The 25,228-nt window shown below is 40.4% G+C and overlaps 1 protein-coding gene across 3 annotated transcripts in view; it reads right to left on the bottom strand.

Moving 5' to 3' along the window:
- tsnare1 (T-SNARE Domain Containing 1) overlaps positions 1 to 25,228 on the bottom strand; it is a 251,305-nt gene that overhangs the window by 188,027 nt on the left and 38,050 nt on the right. For all 3 annotated transcript variants that reach the window (XM_084357776.1, XM_084357778.1, XM_084357777.1), the window contains exon 2: positions 4,685 to 4,806. In XM_084357776.1, the coding sequence (XP_084213902.1) occupies positions 4,685 to 4,769 (85 nt within the window). In that variant the 5' untranslated portion in view covers positions 4,770 to 4,806. The remainder of the gene's footprint in view (positions 1 to 4,684; positions 4,807 to 25,228) is intronic.

Here is a 25,228-nt window from a genome sequence, read left to right as displayed (position 1 = left end):
GCTAAACTTGCTTATATGTGCTAGTAACAAGCTAATATCCAACCAGGATTTTGATTCTGACAGACAGCAAACAGCTAATTAATGCACTTTGACACACGCTTTGATACGGACTGAGTCAATAAGGCAATAAAACAGCGTGTCTTGTTCAAGTTGGAGGAGAGAGAAACTCAGGGCCCTGATGTGTTCACTGTAGTCAGGACTGCGCACATGTGCCACCTGGTGGTTGTTGGTGTGTACTGCAGCTAGTGCAAAATCAGCTGGATAAAATAAAAGTCCCCCCTCCTTTTCTGCAGACGCTAGGTGGCAGCAGAGTGGACCTTTAATGCTGCGGCATTGGCGTACTCTGAAAGGAGAATCATCTGTACCTTATTTGCATTTCTACAATATGTGTCACATGATGTTCATTTAAGATGTAGGCTACATGAGGAATGGTTCAGAAGATTGAGGAGACTTACATTTGTAAGCGCGACATGACTAGATATTTTTAAAGGGGAACTTTGGACAATTTCCAGTCGTGTTTGCAGTTACAAAACCTGGTATAATAAGCCAAAACATTATCGTTTCTTAACCCTAACCAACTGTTTTTATTTAGCCTAAACTTAACCGGTCCGCAAGCCATCACATTCTCACAACATAAAATTGTAATATGGACCTAAAGAAACTTAAAAGTTGCATTATGAAGAAATCATATAAAGAGATCTGTCGGTTCGGTGGGGCTGCACTTAATCACGTGGTGCAAAATACTAATGTTAGCATGCTAACATGCTCCCAAAGAGGTTTACATGTTCATGTTAAGCAGGTATAATGTAACTCTGTTCACAATCATAAATTGGCATGTTAACATGCTAGTATTTTCTAATTAGCTCTAGACACAAAGTACAGCTGAGGCTGATCGGAAATTTAAATCAAATTATTGATTTGGGAATTGGAAAAGGAGGCAGAAGAGATCAATATGTTTACCGGGGAAACTACAGGTCATAAAACAACAAGTTAACAGTAAGTCAAGTATAGAGAATGTAACCGACAAAAGAAACCAATCAGAGGGCGAGTCTTGCATGAAAACCAGTGTTATCCATAGTAACACAGGATTCATCCTATGTGGAACATAAATGTCTGCACCATACACATGTGTGGGCAAATGTCTGTATGATATGTGGACATGTAGTGTCTGACAAACAGCAATAATGAGACATGGGGGACACTGGCTGACACTGGCATCACTTAGAAGCCACATCCCCACTGCAAAGACATGGAGACTGGCGGTCTTTTGGCTGTCCCTTAAAGCACATTTATGCCCCAATGAGACAGAGTCCTGTATGTGTACCAGTGTTGAAGCTGGACTATAGCTTTGCTTTTAAAGTCCGTGTTAGTCAGCCCTAAATGAGTAGGGAGTCTAAGGATATCAGTGATAGAGCTATCTGTTATGTTTACTGTACTGCCACAGAAGAGAAGTTAACCTCTTTGTCATGTCTGACTGCATCGTTCCACTGGAATTTGCAAAGGCTTGTAAGTGTAAATTAGCTCAAAAACAGTGATCTTCCAACCAAGGTTCAGAGCCACAGTTTTTAAAAGCCACTCAAAACTAATGAATAGTTAGTGAAAATACCTCTAATCACTAAAGCTGTAGGCAAGCTTTCAGTCACTGTGAAATTTAAAATGAGAGCACATCACAGTGTTGCAAAGGGATTGGCCATGTCTCCACCATCTCACAACAAAAATGTGTACAATCATTCTTATGCACACAACCAAAATGAACTCACTCTACTCATTTCATTAACAGGGTGTAGGATTGAGCCAGATTACAATGCACTTTCATCTTTTGACATAATAAATGGCATTGTTTTATTGGTTATGTAAATATTTATATAATATAATAGTTTTCCACTTATTAATAATTTGTAGAGTCAAACAGCTCAGAATTGACACTACACTCTGCATCTTTATGCACATTTTTACGTCTTTTCTTGTAGACTTCCTGTCCATCACCAAGAACACAGGGATGAGGTAAAAAAAAAATTTAAAAAAAACCTATAGTAAAAATGTTAAAGGGCCAGTTATATTTTGTATCACTCGGTGGAGACTAAACCAGAGTGAATAGGCTAGTAGATTTATATCTGTTTTCTTTCTAGAAAAAAACAACTCCAGCTGTCAGCTCGTTGTAGAATACAATTGTTTGCTATCACATTTGCCATGCTACCTTGAGCCAATGATACATCAATGTTTTTACGTTTCATTTAAGAGTCGTTATGCCCTCTAGCTCTCAAAAATCAATTCATACAGTCTCTAATGCTAGCTGAAATCTCTGTATTTGTGTGCCCCAAGAGGTGCCAAATAAGAAAAAACAAATTTGGTACCAGACAAAACAGTGTAAACGAAAAATATTTTATTTAACTGTAGGCCTTACTTTCATATGGCATCCCGCACATGCCTGCTATATATGTATGTACAGACAGTAGAGAATGTGGTTGCCATTCTTTTGTTTTAAATAACCTGCTTTAAAGGGGATGAAATATTTTATTATATCATCGGTAGACAGCCTTTGAAATGATCTGGATTGCATTCGGTGAATTCCTTGTGTATTTTGAGGTGAGGTGGCCCGCATGTGTCATTTCAGCCTATGATGTCATGAGTTTTTGAAAGCAAAAATGCAAAAATTAACACAGTACCTCAATTTCCCATTAATGCACATGCATATTCTTGAGTTGTGCAAATGGTTCTTTGTCCTGCGCACAACATGAAACATTAGTTCATTGTCCTCACCATCCATTCATCTCTAGCTCTGTACTGAGTCTCTCTCCATCTGTCTATCTTTCTCTCTCAAATAGACACACCTCTAGTTTGGCTGGGAACAGGCTTTGCCTCAGGGGCTCTGTCTTGCTCCTGCCCTATTACAAGGCTAATGAAAGCAGTGAGAGGATCAAGTCCAATGAAGCTGCTTTTCACACTGCTTAACCCTGATGAAAACCTGTGACATCTGCACACACACACATACGTAAACACATTTACCGTACACATGGATGATTGATATACTGTAGGTAATCGGGAGAAATTGAGACATTATATTATTATATATAACATGTCGGTACAAATATTAAACTGTCGATGGTTTGTGCAGCACTTAGTTGTGCATCTTTTTGGATGTAATCATTGTATTTGTTTATTGTATTTTTATTTACGTACATGCAGTGTTGATTGCTTGAATTATTAATTTTTCTATGAATAATAAATGTGCTGTGATGACACCTGACTGATTAGAAGTACTCATATTTGGAAAGTGACTGCTACTGAAATGAATGCTAACTTTGATAAAGACACAATGGTGACGTGCAACTGGTATGAATAACACTTTGTGCTGCTGTTGTTCACTTTTGAAAGAGGCTGATGATATAAAGCTCCTGCAAAAGTTTAGTACAGAAGGTTTTTTCCTTCTAACATTTCCTATTTTGGTTATCCAACTGATGAATGTGTAATATGTCTTACGTGCAAGTCTTTATATTTACCCAACATCACCAAATGTTTGTACTGAATGCATCTGCCTATGTTCTCTGTCAAGTCATTTTCAAGTCAGTATTGATTATCCCTTAGGCTCACACTAAGATTAAATCTGTACTTATCAATACGTTTTTTATGGACAATGGGTCAGATGACTTATGCAAAAGATGTCTCTCGGAGTGACAAAGAGATTTATCCCCAAACTCAGTTACTCTCAGCTAATTCCTTGTAGAAAAATGCAGTATTTCAGTTGTGTTTCATTGAAATTTAGGAGTTCCCTCCATTTTTTGACTTTTACTTAAATTGTGTGATGTTACATTTACCATTGTTAAATACAGTCAGCATAAATACAGATACAAAAACTCATGCATGTACAGTAACAATAACCAGCACAGGGTAAAAATTACCCCAATATAAAAGTGGTAAATGGTTTTGGACAGTATTTAGGTAGCGCTTTACAATACAAGTCAGCACACACCCATTCACACTGTAGCAGTAAACCATTCACACACACACACACACACACACACACACACACACACACACACACACACACACACACACACACACCGATGGCACAGCCACCAGGAGCAACATGGGGTTGCCAAAAAAACTTTTGCATGTACACTGCAGCAGCCAGGATCAAACCACCGACCTTCCAATCAACTTCCAAAGTGGTTTATGTTTATATTTATGTTCTAATTTATGTGTTGTAGGGACATGTAATAACATGTGTTCAGATGTTCATATGAGCATTTATGGGTTTTAGGCTTTTCACTGTATTTGGCTACACTACATTCAAAACTGTAGCCTTGAAGTTGCTGTAGGTATGGTTTTGACTGATCAGATCTTGGCATATTTTGGAAGACCCACGACAAATCAATTTGAGAACCCAAACTTTGTTTTTTTGTTTTGTATGGAGACACAGTACATTTCCCAATCATTGTGTCTCAGAAAAAGAGCAGATGCAGAAATTGAAATCTGCAAACTGCCATGACCCTCAGTGTCCCTCACAAGTGTATGTGGTGAGACTGCACAACTGAGCTCTCTGACAACTGAGCTCTTTTCATCATGGTAATTATGCCAGTGTCTCAGATTCAAAATACTATTTATTGTTGTTTAATGCTACATGTAGGACATTTTCATGAAATCATAAGGAAATGCATTTAATTAATCAAAAATGTTCCCTTACCTACTGGCTGGTAACCCTGCCTTGTAGGACCTCCGAATGGGTTGCGACTGCCAAAAGAGCCTCCATCAATGGACCCGTACGACATTCTGCCCAATGGTTGGTTGTGTGTCAGATGCAGGCACCTAGGGAAGTAACAATAACCAGAATCCAACAAAAAACACTTTATTTCAGCTTTGATCTTCTGTCTTGATGAGTTCCACCAAACAAAAATCCACTTCATATCAATCATTGCATGTAAAACACTATTTTTATGTAAAATCTATGACATCACCCATAATTTCTAAAGGGACATTCTGAAGCTTAAATTGAGCTTGAATTTCTAACTGCCAACTTTGTGACTTACAGAAAATATTATGAGCAAGCCTCTACTGTGTATTAGTATTGTGCAAAGATGTATTATGCAATATTGTTTTTTTCTGTTGAACCTGCATGGTGCCAACATCACAGATGATTAATAGACAACTTTACAGGTCTCTTTAGTTTATTAGCCTCTTTTAACTCATTGGTTTGATTTTACAGCACATTTTCTGTGCATAGCAAACAAGCTCTAATAAATCCAATGTCCCCTACTGGCACAGCATTAAACTTCAGTCATACACAGTTAGACCTGGTAATGTAGTGGAGCATTAATCAGATAGTGCAAGATATTTTTCTCAGGAGTTGGTGGATACCAAATCATAGCCAAAAGCAGAGTAAATGCACAAATTACAATTATAAGCTGGACACAAACAAAATGATCCCAAATGTTGCTCCTAATGTTTCTTAGTGTCTGCTTGGCAAGTGATTGCTTGCTAACACATTAGCATTAAAGTCCCTTCACAGGTGTTTTCAGTTATTTTCTCTGATTAGACCTCTGCTGAGGTTGAAGTTAGTTCTCAATGTTGTTTCGCCTATGTCACTTAACTCCTTTTACCAATAAGATTAATAAAAAACAAAACACATGTGTCCAAACAACTGAAACAAAACCAGCAGAAGAGTAAGGGAGATGTCAAACAAGCCCAGTCTGTTCACACCCACATAGTTCCAAAAAGAGGTCTAATCAGCCCAAAGAAGATAAATCACATGTGTGGGTGTCCCATGGGTGTGAGGGCCTATTATAAGCAGGGGATCTGGTGGTGGTGAATCTATAAGCTGTGTTATCTTTTGCCTGTCTGTTCCTGATGGTTGAGTGAGCACAACATTGTTTTCGAACACATTATAGTAACACCATGGCATGTTAAGCAAACAAAAACTCCATCATTGTTTGTCGATTACCCCCAAGATTGTTACTAAATTGTACATCAAATAAAACAACATGCAGTCAAATAAGTGCTCTGATAATGTATACAAAACCACAGAGAAATCATCCATTTTCGTCACTCATTAAAGACTGTGCTGGTGTTAACATTACATCTTCTCTAATTTATGCTGAAAGGAAAACAGCAGTTACGTTTTTTTTCATAGCTTGGGCCATCAATTCTAACAGTTTTGATAACATTGTACTCTCTGTATGCTTTGGCTTTGCTAAAATACATCCAATCAAGCAACAAACATATGTAGCCAGACTATCAGACAGGTTGTAAACAAGCCAACAGGTTAGTTAAACTATTTGAAAAAGAAAAAGACAAAGTAACAGTGAATTTAAAAATAATGTTATTCTAAACATCTTCCACAAATGACCAACTTCCTAGTTTAGATTTTTTGATCTACTTGTAGTTGTGCTCACAGTTTTCCTGTGCAATAAAATATTATTAGCACATTGTTTATATTTGGTAGGAAGTAAATGGTAAATGGACTTGTTTTTCTATAGTGCTTTTCCAGTCTACTGACCGTACACAGCACTTTACAACACTTGCCACATTCACCCATTCACACACACATACACTGATGGTAGAGGCTGCCATGCAAGGTACCAACCTGCTCATCTGGAGCAATCTGGGGTTCAGTATCTTGCTCAAGGATACTTAGGCATGCAGCCGGGGGAGTCGAACCAGCTGCCCTTTGATTACTGGATGACCCGCTCTATCTCCTGAGCTATAGCCATTTACCATTTACCATTTTATGGTAGGAAGTAATTCCGACAAACTGCCAGTTTGTTTACAGGCTGTAAAGTCTGACTGCCTAAGTTCTTTCCTCTGTTAGATGTATGTTTAGCAATGTTGATGTTTTGCAAGATCTGGACAATCACCTTTACATGTAGGTTGTAGGTAGTGTTGTCTTCACTGATAAGAAAAAAATGACCAGATCTACAATAAAGAATGTACTGCATTGTTCGTTTGCAGTACACATGTTTTTTTTTTTCCCTTACTGTTTCCTTATTGAAACCTTGCTCTGAACTTACAAATGAAATACATTTGTATTTTATTTCTTGCCGGACACCTGGCACACTACAATAACTTAGGCTAAAATAAACCCAGAACTAGGCTAGCCGCAGTAATGTGTTCCTGGTGTTAAACTGTGGTCAGGCTTATACTGATTCCATTACTTGGTCACCAGCCCCACCATCATGTTGCATTTTAATAAATCAATAATCCCACGATGGACACAATGATTACAAACTGCCGGAGGAGTCTACTCCATGCCACAGTGGGGCCAGCAGCAGAGTCACAGCACAGAGAAACAGGAGTCACATTTAACTTTAACCTGGTGAGAGTTAAAAGAGCTGACTGACAAGATGATGGCGGAGGATTCTTAAAGCCTACCTCTAGTGTAGTAGTGTAAAGAGTGAGAAAAGTCTGAGCCTGTTGTTGTAATAGTCGGGCAGGTCGTACACAGGACTTTCCTGTTTTAGCTCGACATCTAGGCTAAAAGACTAGCAAAATCATCATTTTGTGGTTCTTTCTGTTCTTTTGGACTGTGATGTAATGAACATCAGACACTCCAATGGCGTGTCTAAGCAGAAAGCTTTCAAGTTACCTTTTTTTGAATTGTCCGTCTCACGTGTCTGACCAAACAGATTTTGATCAGTACAGTACACAGGCAGCGTAGCAGCTTACTGTATTTATATAAATCGCGGTTGAATTAAATGTTCACACTTCAAGTCTGTTTTCTTCTGATTTACACTTCAGACTGTGTTTTGGGCTCTGAACGTTGGCAAGATGTGGGTGACTTATACTCAATGCTGTTAATGAACAAAGCATGATGAGACAGATGGAGGCCTGACACTGCTGCTGCTCTGCTAGCATGCTGCTCACGCTATGCCTCCTCTGTGGAACAGTGCAAAGGTGCTGCAGGGGCCTAAGCTTTTTAGTAATGCTAATGTTTTGAGCATCACATGACAAATATATTAGCAATGATTTCAGAGTCCTCTAACATACATTTGTATAACCAAGAGGGCGCTGTTATGTACTCTGTGTGTAGGTGCGTGCTGGCTGAGGAGAGGATTTGGAATGGTTCAAGCATCGAGAACTAAAGTAACCAGTGCATATTTTGGAGTCAGCCTCTCTAGGATGTTAAACCATAACCCACTTACATGATAAGAGGCAAGGAGGACACAAAACACTCATCTGAATACTGCTGAAAAGGTCAAATCATAATGTGGACATGTGTTTCACCCGCGGCCAGAGACACACAGATATTGCTAATCAACAAATCTCTCTGTGCACCTCAGCATCTCCATCAAAGGTCAGAATATGACACTGGTAAAGTGGCCCATAACACTGTGAAAGACAAGCATTCAGACAAGCAGGGAAATGTGATTACACTCCAGAGTCATTGTGCAGCCCATTGTTGTGCTGAAGCCAGTAGGTCTGGCATTATGGGTAAGAGGCGGGACAGAGGAGCAGCAAGAGATTCAACGTTCGCACATAACAGGGAGACAGATTCACTGGGCCACGAGAACGTATAATCCGATTAATTTTCATAGAGAAGGGAGATTAATTACTTTTGGCAGACCATAAACAATCTTCACTCTGCTTGATTTCAAGCCAAGTGACTGGGCCTCACATTCCTCTGAAGTGTGGACACGCACCACCTCTATCTGCATACAAGATGCACACTGACAGATGCACATTCATGTCTGCACAGATACACACACACACACATTAGGATAACCTTACCCTTCACCACTGTGCAGAAATATAAGGTTGTTCACTTAGCTGCTCATACAAGTGAAAATTGAGGTCATTAGAGCGCTGCTGAAACATAAAATAAAAAAAAAAAACATTTAAAACACATATACTGCTGTGCTACTGCTCATGCACATGATGGCATCATCCCTGGTGATGTCATCAGAGGTTGCCCTGTCCTCTAAATCCCAACCCTCTGTTGAAGCATCATTGTCATAGTTTTAATGGTGTATTCACCGACTGGTTATTTTGCAGTGCCATACGTGGAATAATATTTTAAGGTCCCATATTGTAGAAAGTGAGATTTCCTGTCTTCTTTTGTTGTTGTTGTTGTTGTTGTTTTTATAAAGCAGGTCTAAGTGCTGTATGAAAAAAACGCTCTATCCATCCATGCACACTGCCCATATTCAGAAACTGTGTAACAGGCTGGACACACTGCCTGAGTTAGCAGAGTGTGTGTGGTGTTACCTCTTGCTTTTAATTTCAGTGTCCATGTTAGAGCAGCCACACTGGCAGCAAGAGTTGGGCTTCCCACGCATGTGTCAAGCAAGGCTGCAGCGGTGCGTCATCTAGAGATTTGGAGTCTCACCTATTTTTACCAGGACATGCGCACGGTTCTCTGTAAAAATAGACCTAAAAACGACCTGTAGACAGTCATATCGACATTATACCAGTGTTTTACTAGTTTTAATGTCTGTATCTGCAGAATATGTCATAGACATGAAGAGAATACACACAACAGGTGAAGGGCAGGCCCTCCCTCTCTTTCCCCCTTCTGCTTTCTTGCTCTTTCAGTTGGGGTAAAGGCAAATCGCGTCATCATATTTATTGATAATTTTCAAAGGTAAACAGATAGGGCTGACAGTAGCTGCGCTGCAGCAGCAACCCTGACTGTGTGAACACAAACATGCAAGTGAGCAGCTGCAGCTCAGCAATGCCACGCACTACACAAGCAGCCATGTGGCTTGCCCATAAGGTTGTGATGCCACAACCATACAGTCACCGCCCTCAGCCTAGCACGTCCGTGGTTTTAAAAAATCAGCAGAGCTGATGTGGAAACACAGTGGGTAGTGCCTGTTTAGGCCAGTGAGAGCTGACCAATCAGAGCGACTGGGCTTCTCAAGAGGGGACATTAAAGGAATAGTTCACTCTAGAACGAAATTCCGTCATTATCGACTCACCTTCATGCTGATGAGGAACAGAACTCGCGATAGATACACACCGGTATTTACATTCAGCTGTGAGTTTCAAAGTTTCAAATCACTAATGCAGGCAGATCCCTCTTGTGTTTGTGTGTCGCTCGGTCGCTCACAGCTGGATGTAAATACCGGTGTGTATCTATCGCGAGTTCTGTTGATCTTGTCTGGCGCGGCTTCCGTAGTGCAAACGGCTGTGAGGGAGACTCGCGTGCATGCGGGAGCGTGCCTCCAGGCAGATATAGCATAGTGACTGTTTAGGCTAGAAAAATGTACTAAATGATGTCGTTTCGAGTAAACTCTGGATGTCGCCACTTCAGGACACTTGGATTGCAGCGGACGAGCAGTATGGAGGAATATTACAAAGTTTTTGTGTAGTTTTATGGACCTTTTCGTCTCGGACGCCATTGACGCTCGTTATATGGTTATATATTGGCTGCAGGAGGGTATTCCCGTTCTCCAGTTGCACTTTGAGGAATAAGAAACTACACCGGACTTCTCATCAGCATGAGGGTGATGAGAAGTCCATCCGAGCTCTTGCGTAAGAGCTCAGATGCAAAATAATTTTTTAAACAGCCTTAAACATACACGATTTGGGCAATGTAAAATGGTGATCAGTATGAGGTTAGAGTAGATATTTACAACAGTAAAAAAATGCACAAGAGTCCACAGTATAAAAATACTCAGCATAAAATGCACATCAACATATAAAAGAGAATTCACAGAAGTCCATGAGTCAAGTTCAACCAACCATGACTCATTCTAAGCATAAGGTTTAACTGCACTTAGCCCCGGGCTAAGGAAGCTGTTAGCCTTAGGGTCCAGCAGAGCAAGCTGGTCTAATATGAGGTTCTCCTGGTGTGTTTGGGGGTGTGTCAGTACATATTTGCACACCTACATCTATAGGTAGTGAAGATGAATATATGTATATACTTGCACAGAAAATAAATGAATCTCTGGCTGGGGTCCAAAGGGGTCTCTCCGCTGGCCTCAATTTATTGGTTTCCTTATTTCACTTTTCTTTTTTTAAATTTCTATGTACAGTAAATTCATCTCAGTTGTTTGTATTGGACTGTCAGCTTGTCAGTTATCTGCTAAAGCACTATGAAATAAACTGTAATACAAGTCAAATTGATCAAAGACAGCCTATATGCAAGAGACTATCTTTATTCAGAGTAGATGGCAAATGTAATACTACTTGTAGTATAGTATAGTATTAACTGACTTGAATCCATGTGCTTAGTTCGTCTGGTTTTGGTGAAGTGAAATAATAGAGGGTGGATGTCAAACGCTCAAAATGAAAGGATTCATCAGGCTGTGATGTGCCATAAATGTTTAAATAAACATTAAAGAGGGGAAAAAATAAGTATGCCAGTTCCTTAAATCCTCGAAAACATGTAGGCAGAACATTTTCTACATCAGGTAGAAAATCAGCTCACACAAATGTGATGCTGCGAATGAATGTGTTATCCCCAAAAGCTGCGTTTACATGGACAATATTTCTTAAAACTGATTGAAATGATGCAGAAAAAAAACTATTTCCTGAGATCAACCAAATCCTGTCCGTAAAGCTGTAGGTGAGGTGGCTTTCATTGCACACCATGATTTTATCTCTTCTGGCCTGCTGGTTCACTGAATCAGCATTTATTTGTGCTCTATTAAAATTGTTTTCCTCTGACAGCCATATTCTGACTGCTGCGCACCTGGAACTCACCAGTCACAAAGTGTATTATGTTACTATGACAACCGGCAACCGTAAGCTGTCACATCATTACCGGGGGCCAAGGTACATAGTGACAGGGGTTTTTAATTCTTTGATTTTGAGATGTATTGTTTATGATGTGTTACAAACCTTTAATTGTAGTTAATGTACATGTATTTAGATTTCTTTTTAACATCCTTTATCTTTTTTATCTCTCTTTTTTCTGTAATGATAATTAATGTATAGTACCAGCCTTGTACTATTGCACAGTTTTTTTAACACTAACAGGCAATAATCAGGCAGTAATACAGCAACTGAAAAACAAAATATTACTCGTAATATCTGTCTCTGCAAAAGATACATCTGTCTGCTGCCGTACCACCAGGCTACAGAGCAGCTTCTTTGCTCAGGCTGTAAGACTCCGCGATTTATCCTCAACACTCCACCGTGAATAGTTTATATTTGTGACCTATTACTATTTATTCATTGGTCTGTATAGTTTTTGTATATGTGTCGGAAATTACAACAGAATTAACAATATACAATCTTGTGTTGCATAATGACAATTTCATGAATCTTGAATCTTTGAATCTCATCTAGAATATCTACAAACATAAACCAGCATGTCTCATTACAGTGTAGTTTATGAGAAGCACATCCATCACAAAAGACAAGCAGTCTATACCCTTTCACCACAATTTCAGCATTCAGCATTTCTCCTGTTGACTCCTACTTGGATACAAATGTATTTTCTTAAAGCAAATATATGTTTTTGAAAGCAATTTTGTAGCAAACATAAATGTGCTGGAGGTTATGGATTTTCCTTGCACAAGAAATGGCACTTTTGAATGGAGACTGTTCTGGCTTATAGAGAAAAATAGGCCCTTACACGTGTAAACAGAGTAGAAGTGAGTTAGAGCGTTGTGCACCCCTGTGTGACACTGCAGGACACAGACGGATGGTAAATACAGGCCTGGCAGGGAAGAGTGACTGGATCCACAGTTACTCACCACCCCCACTGGTTTTCATTCAGTCCCCCACTCCTTTCACAGCTGTCATTATCAGCAACACAGGGCTTAGCTTAGCCAGAGCAGGCAACTGAGCAGAAATAAGCCTACACCCTGGACACAAATGCTGCATTTATCACAAACAAGCAAGGGCCAACCTGAGGCGGGACTGTGTCTGAGCTTGTGTGTGTGGGAGGATTCGACTGATATGGATTTTTTTAAGGCTGACATCAACATTTCTAGACAGAGGTGACCACTAATGTTTTCGTTATTCAGTACATTTATATTCAACCATTTCTCATAAAAACATATCCACATAAAGGGTGTTTCCATTGGTCTTGTTTATGTGGTAAAGCCTCTAAAAAGTTTTAAAGTCAAAGTAATTTAGAATTTTCATCACTTTCTAGGGAAATATAGTGAGCTATTGTGCCTATTTCACATTTTTTTAAAACACACACTGGCGACTGTGTTACTTGACACATGCCTGTTAATGACCATAGCACAATACGCCTGTACACACATACACAGGTATTTCTTTAAACAAAGTTTTTTTCTTTACATTGGCCTTTTGTACACTCGTAACAATGTTTCAGATATTATGCAACTCTGTTTTCAATGTTCATCTGGACGGGCAGAAATGTAGATTTTTGGAAACATTACGCAGACACACTTTCATTAGTGTTTGTGGCATCATTGGCAAATGTGGACGTGTGATGTTATTTATTTAGTATTTGAGTTTGTACAGTGATCAAATGGCTGCTATATTGTTTAATGAGATATTTATAAAAACACAAATGGACATTGATAATAATGATGTAAAAGAGAGGTTATTATGGATCCCACTTATGTTCTCACAAGTCCTACTCTACTCTGCCTCTGACTGGTTGGCTTTGTTGGTTGCGTTCTCTGCTTGCTTGACTCAAACTGTTCTCTAGAAATGTTTTCCGTGGTTTATAAGCTGTAGTTTTGCAGGTGAAAATACCTTCCTCGTCAGCTTCTCTATCAGTCTCTGGGCTCGTTAGGTAGAGCAGACATGCGAGCTGTCACCGGGCTGCCCTAGCGTTGCTCTGCCACTTGGCCTGTCTGCTTTACCTAACGAGCCCAGAAACAATGCAGCTGCGACAGCCAGTCGTGGTGGAGGGTTAACCGGGGCAACTACAGCTAACAGTCTGCTGCATCAGCTCCACCGCTGGCTGTTTGTTTTAAGCAACCACAATGAAAACACAACACAGCCCATTAACACCAAACAGCCACAGTTAGGAAATAGCATGCACGATAAAGAACTCTTGTTTCTTTTGTATTCTAATTATACAGTAATTTATTGTAGCCCACTAAGCTCCCTCCCTCTCGCTGGTTGTACAGTGGGACTACCAGGTCACTGGGTGGTTGTGGACACAAGAGGAGACCCAAGAACAGGCACTCTGCCGTGGACACGGTCCCACTGATCTCCCTCCCACTAATATCTCTGTCAGTGTAACTGACACGTTATCATGTCCTAACTGTATGTTCAGCCAGCAGTGGAGCTGTTGTAGTGGACCGTGAGCTATAGTTTCCCCACCAGTAAACACACCACCACAACTGGCTGTCACAGATACTGTGTCTCTGGGCTTGTTAGGTAAAGCAGACACGCTGGGTGGTGGAGCAGCAGCAGCAGGGCACATTCATGAAGTTTGGTTCAATAATACATTTATAATAGGTCTTCTGAAAATGTCAAAAAAATACATACAGTAATTCTAATATTTGGTTAAATGTCCCTTGACCATTTGTACCTAAATTAGGTGCTTTTGATAGCCATCTACAATCTTCTGGTAGTCCTCTGGCTGAATTTGTAACCACTCCTAATGAACTTCAGCATGTTCCACATATTCTTGATGGGGTTCAAATCAGGAATTTGGGAAGACAATTCCAAAACCTCAATTGTAGCCTGATTTAGCCATTCCTTGACCACTGTTAATGTGTATTTAAGATCACTGTCCTGTTGAAACACCAGATCCACTGGCAGCAAAACAATTCATTGTTACCACAGTTTATCTTAAGACCTGTAACTGCTTTGAAATGGCTCCAAGTGACTTTCCTGACTTGTTCAAGTCAATAATGCACTCTTTCAGATCAGTGCTGGGCACCTTAGAATGGGCCCAGAAAAGTGATCAGCTGTTATCAATCATAATCACAAAGTTAAAAAAATTCATTAATGAACCAAACTTAAATGATTTTTGTAACAAAGTAGCGTGTGTTCCACTCATTCCATCACAGAAAAATTATCATGGAAAAGTTATTTTTTTCAGTAACTTAGTTCAAAAAGTGAAACTTTCATATATTCTAGATTCATTACACATTAAGTGAAATATTTCAAGCTTCATTTTGTTTTAATTTTGATGATTACAGGTTACAGCCCATGAAAATCAAAGATCCAATAGCTCAAATATTTCAATATTGCATCAGACCAATCAAAAAAAGGATTTATAATACAGAAATGTCGACCTTCTGAAAAGTATGTTAATTTATGCACTCAATACTTGGTCGGGGTTCCTTTTGCATAAATTACTGCATCAATGCCGCGTGGCATGGAGGCAATCAGCCTGTTGCACTGCTGAGGTGTAATGGAAGCCCAGGTTGCTTTGATAGCAGCCTTCAGCTCATCTGTATTGTTGGGCCTGGTGTCTCATCTTCCTCTTGACAATATCCCGTAGATTCTCTATGGGGTTCAGGTCAGGCGAGTTGGCTGGCTGTAGTTGTTTAGGTCCTCAGAGAGCTTTTTCAGTACGTGGATGATGGTGGCTGAGTTTAAAAAGGGCATTATGATGGCTTGTGACAGAGAGATGTTGAAGCTGTTCATGAAGACCCCAGTGAGCTGGTCAGCACATGCCTGGAGTACCTAGCTTGATACCCTATCAGGTCCGGCAGCCTTTCTCAGATTAACTGCAGCAGCACACGCCTCGCGCCCTGTTCCTGCAGTGTGAGTGTGTGTGTGTTGGTGGTGGGTAGGGGCAGGCTTGTTAGTTTCAAATCTGGCAAAGAAACCGTTTAGCTCCTCAGCTTAGAAAGGCATCAGCATTTCCACACTGTAAACCCGAACGTTCAAATGAATTAAATAGATTAAGTACTGTATACTCAGTTTGTGTAACATGTTCTTTGTTTTTGAGTTATTTATACTAATAATGTTTGATTAAATTTAACTATTTCTTTATTAAGCAAGCATAACTTAAAAACACATCTTGAGTACAACTTAATAGCATTAAGTAGGCCTACATATAAGAATGGTAAAGTCTTCTTATTTCTATTATTTTAAATAGGTGGAATTTAATAATAGGCCTTGCACATGCTAAAATACATACATTTTTTTTTCCATTAAGTGTTGAGCAGCTGCAGGGATCAATTTTTATTCCGGGTTAATCTCTGGTTCCGAAGCAGAAGGCGGCGCTCATGCGCACAATACACTGGTTGATTACCGCTCTTTGGGGGGGGGGGAGAAAGACACAGAAGAAGAAATGTTTGAGCGCGAGCAGCGGGAAGCAGCACGGAGGACTGCAAGTTGGATCTACGAGGCAACAGTCAGCCTCACTGGACTTACTGTAAGTTTTGAATGTTCATATATTGCTAATATACTAACATTTAGTTGTATTTTGGGTGCGTGTCGAAAAAAATAGCAGAAATGGCGGGTCCGTATTTTTTATGTGCTTTGCCACGCTTCCAGAAGGAAACAGCTAGCAGGCCTAGCAGGTGTTCAGTTGTGTGTTGCCTGTTGTAATGAGGCAGTTTAAAATGTTGGATACTTCCTAGAGGAGGTGGCAGGGCCGGCTCTTGGCATAGGGGGTATAGGCAGTCGACTAGAGCATAAAACAAAGTGTTTTAATCTTTATAAAATTTAATTGAACCCCCCTCTCATGTCTCATGGTGCAACCAACCCCGCTGTGCCCGCAGTCACACACACAGCAGAGGTACCTGCGTGCAGTGAGATTGTTTTCAAGCCGTTTTCTTGTTAGAAACGCCAGCATTTCAAACTATTGACCGTGAGTTTCTACACTGCAAGTCTGCGTTTTCTGTAGCTTCTAGGGGCGCTCTTTTTAAATTCTATATGAGCAGTGAGACAGGGACAGAGATAGCTTTTAACAGACCACGAGTCAACTGCCCGCCCACTTGTGCTGTGTTGGTTTTAAAACAAACGACCCTGCCTACTTAAGCAGGCCAGCTGCTTTTGACGACACGATCAATAAATCAGACTTCAGATATTTATGACATTAGCTGCGTATGCATATTAAATAATAATGAACAGAACGGATATGTTTTGGGGAAAAAAAAACCTCATCAGTAAGGCTTTAGTTAGTAGAAATAGCGTTATTGTTGATTTAACCATGCAGTTTAAGTTCAAGTACTGCTGCATTTCTTTACAGTAAATTTAAATTTGCTTGATGGCTTTAGTAGCTTGACTGGTGATGCATTCACACTTTGGGGATTGATCATTAACTTGAAAAAATTATAAATGGAAGTATTTATTATTTGACACTGTTTGGATGCTTTTTAATTGTTCATCAGTTTATGCCTTTGCATCTCTCTGTTCCAGTTTCAAGAAGTTACGACAGAGTAAAGGAAGACAACTGGGGATGTGATAAAGATAACAGGTATCCATTTTGTATGTGAATTCTTCTACCAACCATCTCTCTCTCTCTCTCTCTCTAATATAAAATATACCTAATACCAATAAATAAAATACATTTTTGTTTTGGTTTTTTTTCTAAGACAATGTTGCAAAAAAGAAATATCTACAAGTGAGTCCAAAATTTCATTCAAGATTTGTCTTAAAAATATGTTAAAAACTAATTAACTAACCTACTAAACCAAGTTTACTTAAGCTATTTTCCATCTATAGACGCTATAAAAACAAATAGTTTTGAGGAAAACATGTTGTCATTTTAAAGTGTTAGCTGTAGTCCATGACCATGTTTTGGTAAGCTAATAGTAATTCACTTATTGATATATCAAGTTGTAACTATAAGGAGTTCTGTTTTGTTTCCAACATGATCATTAGAAAGATGATGGAGACCACATTTCCTCTGCGCCGACGGACCATGGTGATGTCCTGCCCACCAGTGAACGAGCTCATGGATCTCTGGCCTGCTCTCAAAATAGAGTCTGAGGTAATATGGATGAGCTCTCTCTTTAAAGTGAAAATTGTAACTCTTACTCATTTGGCAGCTATTTGCTGCTTTATAAATGTGTGTGAGATTCTTCAAATTGAGCTGTTTAATTGTTGTTGCTGTATTGTCTTCCTGCTGTTATTTCAATGTAGTTGTATGCAGAGTTCCAGCGGATTACGAATCAGAACCTGCCCAACACATTCTATGCTGAGCTTGACCGCCATCTTCCTCGACTGATGACCTTATTCAGACAGAAGGCATCAAAAACTGAGAAGACAGCAGATGCCCTGGCTGAAATTTTTAAAATCCATGATGAACAGGTAAATAGATTATTACATATTTCAATGGTTGAACCAGTGGAACATTGGACAGGTTCAGTAATTCAAATGAGCTGTTTGAATTTTGCAATTAGTTGTGATTGCTATTTGTCTGATTGCATTAAAGATGTGAACAGGTTATTTGTGGACATGGGTTCTGATTTGACTGTTTAAAATCAGCTTTGTTCAGTAAACTCTTCACTATATACAATTCTGTTTTTATCTGGAAATAGGAAATGCATGACATCCACACCAAGCTCACTACCATTCTCCACGCCCTTCTTGTGTATCTGCGCGAGGACGTCTCTGGAGTTTTCAGAACCTTCACAGTGAGTCTCCTTAAGTAACTAACAGATACTACTGTGTATTATGTAAACAGCTCATCAAAATACTAACATGTTTTAGGATTTACCTTTGTTTAGTCCACCCATACAGTTTCCATGTATGGTCTGTTTTATTTCTCCCCACGACAAAGGGACTGAATTGGTGTTGTATTCAAAGTGATAAGATGTTCAGTAAAACATATTCCTGTATATGTCCTAGCTTAGTTTCAGTCTATCTCACACCACTTTGATTCTCGGGTAAATTGGCTGATTCATGTGTGCAGTACATTGATCTTCTGTTTTTCACCTCTTACAGTGAGACCTAGGTCTCCCTTGTAAAGGAGGTGTTGGATCTCAATGGGATTTTGTAAAATAAAGATAAATTATATGTTGTCTGTTCTATCCCATGGGTTAGATTGTGATTTGTGTCTCTTTTTCAATCATTCAGGACGAGTCTGATGAGCCAGAGCTTGATGGTGTTGCCGTGGCCCTACTTACTGTCATCGGTGACCATGACACAAGTCCAGTTCACTACCAGCCTGTGAAAATCTCTGTTGTCATTGAAAGTGATGCCGTGGTCAGTCTCCCCAGTTTTTGCGATGCCTTCCTGGTAATGTTTGGACTCATCTATGCACTACACCTCAGCTATCCCAAAGCACTGACCAACACTTTTGAATTCACTCAAAATATTTTACTTGGTCTAGAAAGTGGTAAACTGTCACCCAGGTTGCAGACCCTCAAGAATGAGTTAATGTAGAAACTCATCTGAAAGAAGGATGCAGGGTAACGCATTTCAAAGTAGTTGAATAGCAGTTCAAAGTTCTCTCCTTTTTGTCGGCAGGTGCTCAGCCAATAGGCCCAAACTACACAATGTGCCTTTGTTCTCATTAATATAATGCAAAAGTAACACTAATGTTTTGTATGGTTTAATGTTTTTCGTAGTGATATTTCTCAACCATTGTGGGCTGTGCAAGGTGACCCAAATTTCACTGTACATTTGTTACTGGTTAATGTAAAATGTTAATGTCAGAGTTTTAAGTGAAAATGTTCTTAAACAGCCTATAGCATTACTGTAAATTCATCCATATTGCTGCCCTGTTGCCTTGCTCAGGTATTAGCCAGGAAGCCAAAAGCACACTTTGAAGCAGTTTCTTTTATTTATATATAGCTGTAACGAAAAATAATTTAATTTAGGTATTATTATTTATCATTATTTTCCTTACTAAATATTTTTTGTTCCATTTATTTATTTTGTAGTGTGCTTTGTCACCTGACCTGAAGGTAGTGTTCCAGTTTTTATGGAGGGTCTGGACCTCACTCATCATCCAGGGTTTTTCGGGGGTTAATCAGGGGGGCTTGACCCCCCCGATTAACCCAATGAGACCCCCTGAAAGTCTCAAAAGCAACATTTGAAGGGGGTCTCAAATTTTGTCAAAAAAATAACATTTATTCACAAATATGTTTTTGTTGCCAAGCGGAGCCAGCCCGTCCTGCGCACGTATGCAAATTAGCCATGTGCACCAAACAGAAGAAAGAGGTAAGGTTGAGAAGTCATACTAAAAATGGCTAGCAAGCGAAAGCTAAACCAGAGTGTATCAGTCACACACTTTGGGTTCACATCAAAAAAGGCGGCACTCAGAGATGAAGAGGCAAGTGGGCCCACTGTGCTAGCTGCACCAGCATTGTCTTTCGGTGCAAAAGACGATGCTGGTGCAGCTAGCACGGTGGGCCCACTCGCTACCAGAACAGAGGACCCTCTCCCGCCCAGTGACTCCCCAGAAGAACAACGTGAAGTTGAGGCCAAGAGCTCCGAAGACGCAGCAGGTGCTGAGGTAACGTTAGCTGCTACTGCTGCTAGCACAGGTGACTTGCCGGCTGGTTGGACAACGAAGCAGGTGGGCTATATATATATATATATATATATATATATATATATATATATATATATATATATATATACACACAGTATATATACACGCACACTCACTCACTCACTCAGGTACAGATTCTCACTTCCTTCACTGTGAACGCCCCTTTTTGAAACTGTTTTGATATTGATTCCTTAGTCCAGGGTGGTGCCCCGCAATTATTAATTTACATTAATAATTGTATTATTGTTTTTAATAAGTACAATAAGTAATTACTGATTGCTAATAACCAAACCTGCCTTACCAGTATATCCAACACACATAAAAGCAGCAGTGGAAATGTTGGAATTTGGAAAGAAAATCTGAAATATCATTTCATCATCAGTTGGTGTACTAATAAAAGCAAAATACAACAATTAGAACAGACTAAGACGATAGATTACAATGCACATGAATTATGTCATGTTTTCCACATGGTTTTCATTAATTTGAGCTTTAATTGGTGCTGTCATTTAAAATGTTAATTATTGGTTGTGTAATAATATTTGTTAAATGCCGGTAAGAATAGGAAAGAGAGTTGCACAAATGTTTTGTGGATTTGTTATCCTTGGACCTTTTGTGACTTTGTTACTTTCGGGACCTTTCTGACTCCTGGATCACCTTTGAGGTTAAAGGACAGGGGGTGGAGGAACTGAGGTTAAGGGGAAGTGGGTGGAGCTGCGTGAGAGTGATGAGCAGAGGAAGATGACAGCTGCAGGTTGTCTGCTGTAAAGTGGAAACACAAACTTTTTAGTTAATATCTACACCAGTTTGAGTGAAAGTGTTCGACCAGGACTCTTATAAAAACGTTATTGGTGATAGAGTTCTGTCCGTTTGAGTAGACTACTCAGCACAAGACGACAGAGAGGAGCTTAAGTTAGCTTCTGACCTAGCGGCTAGCAGTGCTTTTGCATGGACTTTGCTTACAAAGTCCATGCAAGCTAACCTGACGAGTAAAGCCTGTGTGGAGCTGTGAGACCGACGGCAAACACAAAGACCCCGACGGGGCCGGACTCGCTGCTATTCATATGCTAATTCGAGCCATTCGCACCTCCGCGAGCTCCATATACGTCATGGTTCGTTTCCGACAATTTTCGGCACAGACGAACGGCACGTTCAAATTAGGGAGTTTTCCGGGCGTTTACCGGGCCAAAAATCCCACTTTTGATGCAGTGATACCAACCAACTGGACAACTTGCTCCACCATTTGTTTACCTTTGTGAACCAACTTCTTATACTTACATAATGGAGTGTATGGGAACATATTCATTTGCATTTTATTTTGATGATTTTCTAGAATTTTGGGTACAACTTGTGTTGCATTTAAATAGAAACCTGACGAGCAGCAGCTTTTGCACTAGTATAGTAGTACACTAGTACTCGTTTTGTTCTGTATTTCAGAAAGGATTGAGATCTAGGTAGGTGTCTTTTGTTCATGGATCATGTAGTGACAGCAAACAATCAAACTCAAAGCAAAAGGCAGTCCCGTATTACAAACACTCAAAATACAGTTAAAAACTGACTATCAAGTTTAGAGAGTCCAAACTGGGAGATGTGGTGATTTCCCAGATTTGTGAAAGGGTATGGGGATGTGGGCTAGTGTGAAATGCAGGAGCAGTGATGAATTCAAGGAAGGCTGTCTCTGGGCAAAAAGGAAATACTAAGTGTCCCAATGAAGAGCAAGGATCCACTGTTAAAAACTCACAGTCAGGAGCTGTAGTTCACACATATATCAGCAGCAAATATTTACGATAAACCATTATTTTCTATTGCACTGACATATTAGAGTACCAGCATCAGTCAGTCAGTACCAAAACTCTGTGGAGAACATAACTTAAAGAACCACACGTGTTGTACTTGTTTTGTTTATTTACTTTTTGTCCTATGAATTACCTTTTAAACTGTATATACTTAACATTATGTAATGCAAGTACTGAGGCAATGGATCAATTCGTAAGTCTCATTTAATGACCCCTAAGGATCATGGTGAGAATTTTTTTTTAGGACTACTGTTGCATTACCTCGCAATACTTTTGCTTTTTCCTTCCATCCCTTCTGAGCCACGTTATTATGGATCAAACACACCAACCTCTACGGCCTCTCCCCCAGTCTTCTGCTGCTCCTGTCAGGGTCACTCACCCCCCGGACCAGCTCTTCACTGTCATAAGTTCTCCTGGCTCATTAGGTAGAGCTGACAAGCCAGACACCGGCTGTCCGCTGCCACTGGCCTGCCACCCGGCCTGTCTGCCCTATCTAACGAGCCCAGAGACACTGTAGTTACAACAGCCAAAGTCTCAATGTGTTTACTGGTGCGGCAATTGCGGCTCATACATTATTACTGACAGTTCTCCAAAATACTACACTGTAGGATTTTGATCATTATCCTTAGTGGTAGGCTTTGGTAGCTGTGCATTTCATTGTGTAAATCAACTTCCAAGATGTGCTTGTAATAATATAATAATAATAATTTCAAAACAAAAAACACAAAGGAAATGGTAGGTTATTTCTATATTTTTCAGCATGTTTCTTACAGAGGACTGAACAATTCCGCACAACCACAAACCTTTCAACATTTTTTTCTATAATGATTACAATACACCAATATTTTTCCAGTAGATTTCTCAACTATGTAAAATCAAATATTCTCTGTTTCGCATCTCTTGTTTCTCTGTTCACATATGTAACAGATCGGTGTTAGGAGCAGCAGAGAGAAAATGGAGAAATATCCTGATGACCTTGCTCACTACCACCACCTCCTGTCTGACTTCACATCAACTGTTTCAGCAGCCAAATCTGCCTTCTACCTGTCAAAGATCAACTCCTCTGCAACCCCAGGAAACTATTCTCCATATTCTCTTCGCTCCCACCCCTCCTACCCCTCCCCCCTCCCTCACTGCTGATGACTTTGCAACTTGCTTTACCAAGAAAGTAAAAGACATCAGCTCCTCATTTACTCCTATGCCCTCCCAGAAAGCATATCCCCCAACCCTGACCTATGACAGCCTTACCTGCTTCAGCCCTCTCTCCTCTGAAGATGTTCACACACTAGTGATGTCTAACCATGCCACCACCTGTTCCCTCGGCCCGATTCCCTCCTCTCTTCTCTCAAGCATCTCGCACGACATCTTGCCTTTCCTCACCACTCTGATCAACTCCTCCCTCACTTCAGGCCGTATTCCAGCTCCTTTCAAGACAGCTACAGTAAAGCCAATCCTAAAGAAACCCACTCTAGACTCAGCTGACAACCGAAACTACAGATCTGCATCTCTTGTCTCATTCATCTCTAAAACCCTGGAACGTGCCATCTACAACCAACTGTCCTCCTACCTTTCACAAAACAACCTCCTTGACCCTAATCAGTCAGGCTTCAGGACTACTCACTCCACTGAGATGGCCCTCCTCACAGTGACTGAGTCGCTCCGTGCCGCCAGAGCCTCGTCCCACTCGTCAGTCCTCATCCTCCTCGACTTACCCTCTGCGTTTGACACAGTCAACCACCAAATCCTCCTCTCCACTCTGGCGAACTTGTTATCGCTGACTGCTCTAACCTGTTTCACATCATACCTGACAAATCACACCTTTCAGGTCACGTGGAATGGCTCCTTGTCCAAACCCTGCTCCCTGGAAACTGGTGTCCCTCAAGGCTCAGTACTAGGACCGCTTCTGTTTTCACTATAAATTAGATCACTAGGCTCTGCAATCACATCACATGGATTCTCTAACCACTGTTATGCTGACGACATCCAACTGTTCCTCTCCTTTCCCCCATCCTCCAATACTCACGTTGCCACGCACATCTCGGAATGTCTGGCAGACATCTCCGCTTGGACAACTGCGCATCATCTCAACCTCAGTAAAACTGAACTCCTCTTCATCCCGGGGAAAGACTGTCCTCACATGGACCTGTCAGTCACTGTCAATCTACCAATCTACCCATCTACCTCCAAACACTGGTCTGACCACACGCCCCAGCGCGAGCACTTCACTCCACTACATCAGCTGGCTGGCTGGTACCGCCATCGCTAAGAGCAAACAAAAGCTGCTCAGCGAAGTCCCAACTCTTCTCTGTTCTGGCGCCCCAGTGGTTGAACAAACTCCTGACCAATGTCAGGACAGCAGAATCACTCGCCATCTTCCTTCCAAAGACTCTAGACTTATTTGTTCAGACCTCACCTCGACCCCAAATAGCATGACTCCCTCCCCACCCCCCCATCCAAAAAAATAAAAAATATACATGCACTTTTATGTTCTTACCCTTAGCACTTATATACTTTGTACTTAAGGTATCCTCGATAACTAGCAGCTACTTTGCTCAGATGGGGGGTTGAAAATTGTTTTTATCTTTGACGGTGATATGTTGTGGTTTCTTTCTTGTGACAAATGTACTTATTGTAAGTCGCTTTGGACAAAAGCATCTGCTAAATGCCCTAAATGTAAATGTCAATCTTGCAACGATCAAATACGTTTGATTCAAAACATTGGAAACAGCAGCTGAGAAAGTGTAAGAAGAGGTCCTCTGAGAAGATGTTATCAAGCTTATGAACATGTTACATGATCATCCGCCACATATACAGGTAGATAAATATCATTGTTTTGAATAAAACATGCCTTCAGTCTCAATGTGTTTACTGGTGGGGCAATTGCGTCTCATAATACGCTGCATCAGCTCCACTGCTGGCTTTCTACAGACAAACTAGAAAATCACAAGCACAATTGACGCCTGACAACCACCTAATATGCAGTTAGGACATGGTTAGGACATGGTATGCTGGTCAGCAGTGTGGACACTGGAGGACAGCTGAGAATGTATAAGAACCAACATTGCAGGGCCACGAAAAACTCTGTCAGCAGAACTGATGCCTTATTATTTCCTAACTGTACGTTCCATGTTTATGGATTATGAGCTGTAGT

Source organism: Pagrus pagrus (genome assembly GCF_965226575.1).
Source record: "Pagrus pagrus genome assembly, chromosome: 7".
NCBI lineage: Eukaryota > Metazoa > Chordata > Actinopteri > Spariformes > Sparidae > Pagrus > Pagrus pagrus.
The sequence above is the reverse complement of the archived record's forward strand: the minus strand, read 5'-3'. Positions and strand labels throughout refer to the sequence as shown.